This window comes from Entamoeba dispar, genomic scaffold (assembly GCF_000209125.1).
Source record: "Entamoeba dispar SAW760 scf_1105229461613 genomic scaffold, whole genome shotgun sequence".
In the NCBI taxonomy this organism is placed as follows: Eukaryota; Evosea; order Mastigamoebida; family Endamoebidae; genus Entamoeba; species Entamoeba dispar.
The window spans coordinates 1-3,692 of record NW_001854780.1 but is presented as its reverse complement, the minus strand read 5'-3'; the positions used below and the strand labels follow the sequence as shown (position 1 = coordinate 3,692).

Here is a 3,692-nt window from a genome sequence, read left to right as displayed (position 1 = left end):
ATATACATGTTTAGCACCAGCTCTTGCAGCAAATAATGATAAAATCCCAAGACCACATCCAACATCAAGAACAATCTTTCCTTTAATATTACAAGCATTAATTGCTTTTTCATAAGTATGTGTTCGAGTATAATCACTAATCATTTGTTCATGAATATTAATTGTAGAGTATGAATCCCAATAGTATTCTAAGTCTGCTTTCTTTTGATCAACTGCAAATTGTTTTGATTCCATTAATCAAAATACTTTTATATTATTGTTTGTTCCTCTTTTAGGGTTTTTTGTTTATGTTATTACTTCCTTTTTTGTTATTCAGTTATTTTTGTTTTTGGGATATTTCACTGATAAAATTTGTTCCAACTTAATATAAAAGAGAGGCAAGAGATATGAACTTAAAATCTATAATTAGCTAATTTTTTGAAAAAGAGACAGATTTTAACACATTACAAAAGTGAATTAATGGAAAATATGTTATTAATCAATGATTAATAATAAGAAAAAGTTTATTTAATAAAAGATACCATAAAAAGAGTTAAAGAGACAGAATGAGGTATTTAAAAGATTTGAGAAATCTTTTAATCAAGAGTTAAAACAAATTACAGATATGACTGGAAATAAAGAATGGGAAGAATCACAATTAAGAACATACACCAATTGGGTGAATTATAACCTTGGAGAGGATCAGCAGATTAAAGATTTACTTAATGACTTATCTGAATCAGATATTTTGATTAGTCTTATGGAAAAGTTATCTGGAAAAAAAGCTTACCCCCACAAGAAGTGTATGACTAAAAGTAGAATTGTGAAATTAGATAATGTAGGAAAAGCAGTAAAGTTTATGAAGGAAGAAAAGCTCAACACATCGGTATCAGCTGAAAATATTGTTGATGGTAACAGAACTTATATTCTTGGTATGGTATGGACTATGATTCTTAAATACAAAATTAATGCCAATCAACAAAAGGGTGTTGATACAAAAGAAGAGTTAGTAGAAAATAATGCACTTTTGGACTGGGTCAATTCTTTTGGTCTTAACATATCTAATTTCTCAAGTGATTGGAAAGATGGAGTTGCTCTTGTTAAGTTAACAGAAGCTGTTTCTGGTGGTCAAATTAAATTTGAACAATTCAGTGGATTAGACTCTATTCAGATGGTTATTGATTGCCAAAAACTTGCATACCAACAATTCAAAATTCCAATTTTGATGGACGTAAAAGATTTGATATGTGAACGTCCAGATCCTAAGTCTATTATGACATATGTTTCAGTTTATAAAGAAAGGTATGAACAATTACTTTTTGAAAAAGAACAAAGAGAAAGAGAAGAAGCTGAGAGAAGACAAAGAGAAGAACAAAAGAGGATAGCAAGAGAGGAACAAGAAATAAAACAGAGAGAAGAGGCTGAGAGATTAGCAAAAGAAGAACAAGAGAGATTAGCAAAAGAAGAACAAGAGAGATTAGCAAAAGAAGAACAAGAGAGATTAGCAAAAGAAGAGGCTGAAAGATTAGCAAAAGAAGAGGCTGAAAGATTAGCAAAAGAAGAACAAGAAAGAAAACAACGAGAAGAACAAGAAAGATTAAAACAACAACAACCAACTGGCCAGCAACTAACATTTTTTGCAATTAAAGCAGCAGATGCTTGGATCTTACAAAATATACAAGCTGCCTACGCACAAGATCCAACTATTCAATTCCAATGGTGGTATCCATTAGTTCAAAACCTTAGTGCAAATGATTTTAGAGAACTTCAAGACTGGTTTAAAAAAATAGATAAAGATAAATCTGGAATATTAGAATTGGATGAATTATTAAAAGCTAGATGGCCTAAAGATATGAAAATGAATAACGATACTATAAAAAGATTGATGTTAATATTTGATGCTGATAACAGTGGTTCAATCGGATTCTTTGAATTTATTGCTCTATACAATTGGGTAAAATTATGTGTTGCAACATTTAAACATTTTGATATAGATCAAAGTGGTTCATTAGATATTACAGAACTCCAAGCAGCACTTCCTCAATTAGGGTTCAATTTAAATAAACAAAGTTGTGATGCATTAATCAGAGCAAATAAAAATTTAATAGGTAAAAAGAAATTAAACCAAGTTCAATTTATTTGTGCTACTTCTTATCTTGCACAATGTCGAACAATTTATCAATTAACTTTCGATACTCATATGGACCAATTAGATCCAGTAGAGTTTGATAAGTTTATTAACTTAGTTCTTGGACTTATTTGATCAAGTTAATTTATTTCATTCATTCATTTTTTTTGGTTTCAATGAAAAGAAATATAAAATAAAAATAAGTTATTTAGCTTTTGAAAATGATTGAAGTAATGCCTGTGAATCAATAGAAGTTTTTTCTTTTAATAATAATAAAAGGTCTTTCCTAAACTTTTTATCATACACTTGATTTGCAGCAATTGAAATCCGGCATTGGTCGTAATATTTACCAGATTCGACTTCTTCACTTTCAATCATATTAAATAAACAATTGCATTCACTCGAATCAATCCCACAATCTCCCCAATAGCTGTTATGAAGATTTGAGTTATAAATACCTGGATGTACAGAAAAACAAGTAAATGGAGTATTTTCCGAAAAATAAATCGAAAGTGCAATTTCACAGGTTTTTGTATTTTCATAAATTTGAAAATAGTCATGGTCCATTGAGTTCATTAAATCTAAATTTAAATAATTTGAGTGACAATTTGAAGTAACAAATATTATCTTTCCTGTTGGTTTTAGATATGGCAATACTGCACACGTAAATATGAATGGTGAAATAACATTCTCTACAAATGTTGCTTCAATTCCATCAATTTCTCTTCGTTGTTTGTTAATATGACTTGCATTATTAACTAACACATCAATTTGTTGTCCTGACAACTCCTTTTGGACAATGCTTGTTATACTTTTATATTCATCAAATTCACAATAAATACTTCCTAAATGAGCTTGAGGAATTTTGTTCTTAATTTCATTGATACATAACTCAATTTTACTTTTATTATGGCCATGAATTATTACCTCATACCCTTTTGCACATAGTAGTATCGCTGTTTGTTTGCCTATTCCACTTGTTGCACCAGTTATTAAAACCCGTTTCATCAGTACTCCAAGTTTTTTAGTTTTTCTTTTTTATTGCATCAGAAATCATATTGATATAAGCAATTTTAATTATATTCAAAAAGAACTAAAATAATAACAATTAATTTAATTATAATAGTAGTTAGGATCTTTCTTCAAATCTGAGAAAGATTTAAGTTGTTCTGGCATTTCTGGACAATCGGTTTGAATTGGTTCGATGTATTTTCCAATTAATTTTGGTTGAATGTTTTGGTCTAAAAGTTCATATGGTGTTATGTTTAATGGATATGAATTAATAATGTCAAAGATATGAATATCACCAAAGTAGTTGTTGGTTTTGTTAGTTTTAATTTTGTTGAAGAAATTATAGAAACATTCTTCAAATCTTTGTAATAATTCAACAGACATAGTTTGTTTTGAAATTTTTTTGTACATCTTTGAAGGATAATCCACAAATGAAAGAGTTGAATTCTTTTCAATAGAATAACTTAATGATAGAAATCCTTCTGTTGTAAAATCATTTCTATCAAAATCTAATGCAACTAATGTTTTATTATTCATAAAAATTTCTCCTATTGGAATTGTACTTAAATCATTA

At 28.6% G+C, this 3,692-nt stretch overlaps 3 protein-coding genes across 3 annotated transcripts, besides 4 other annotated features; 1 reads left to right on the top strand and 2 right to left on the bottom strand.

The window, feature by feature from the left end:
* Window positions 1-246: 246 nt before the first annotated feature.
* Window positions 247-331: a microsatellite.
* A 273-nt stretch (window positions 332-604) lies between these two features.
* Window positions 605-2,242, top strand: EDI_207850 (grainin, putative; the record flags this gene model as incomplete). Its single annotated transcript, XM_001738659.1, has 1 exon — window positions 605-2,242. One exon carries the CDS (start codon window positions 605-607, stop codon window positions 2,240-2,242), a length of 1,638 nt encoding a protein of 545 aa, XP_001738711.1.
* Window positions 1,301-1,476: a microsatellite.
* Window positions 1,483-1,573: a microsatellite.
* A 69-nt stretch (window positions 2,243-2,311) lies between the features above and the next one.
* EDI_207840 (short-chain dehydrogenase, putative) lies at window positions 2,312-3,115 on the bottom strand (the record flags this gene model as incomplete). Its single annotated transcript, XM_001738658.1, has 1 exon — window positions 2,312-3,115. The coding sequence occupies one exon, from the start codon at window positions 3,113-3,115 to the stop codon at window positions 2,312-2,314; it is 804 nt and encodes a 267-aa protein (XP_001738710.1).
* A 61-nt stretch (window positions 3,116-3,176) lies between these two features.
* Window positions 3,177-3,232: a sequence feature (AT_rich).
* EDI_207830 (uncharacterized protein) lies at window positions 3,221-3,655 on the bottom strand (the record flags this gene model as incomplete). The annotated part of the gene is made up of 1 exon (XM_001738657.1): window positions 3,221-3,655. The coding sequence occupies one exon, from the start codon at window positions 3,653-3,655 to the stop codon at window positions 3,221-3,223; it is 435 nt and encodes a 144-aa protein (XP_001738709.1).
* Window positions 3,656-3,692: the final 37 nt, after the last annotated feature.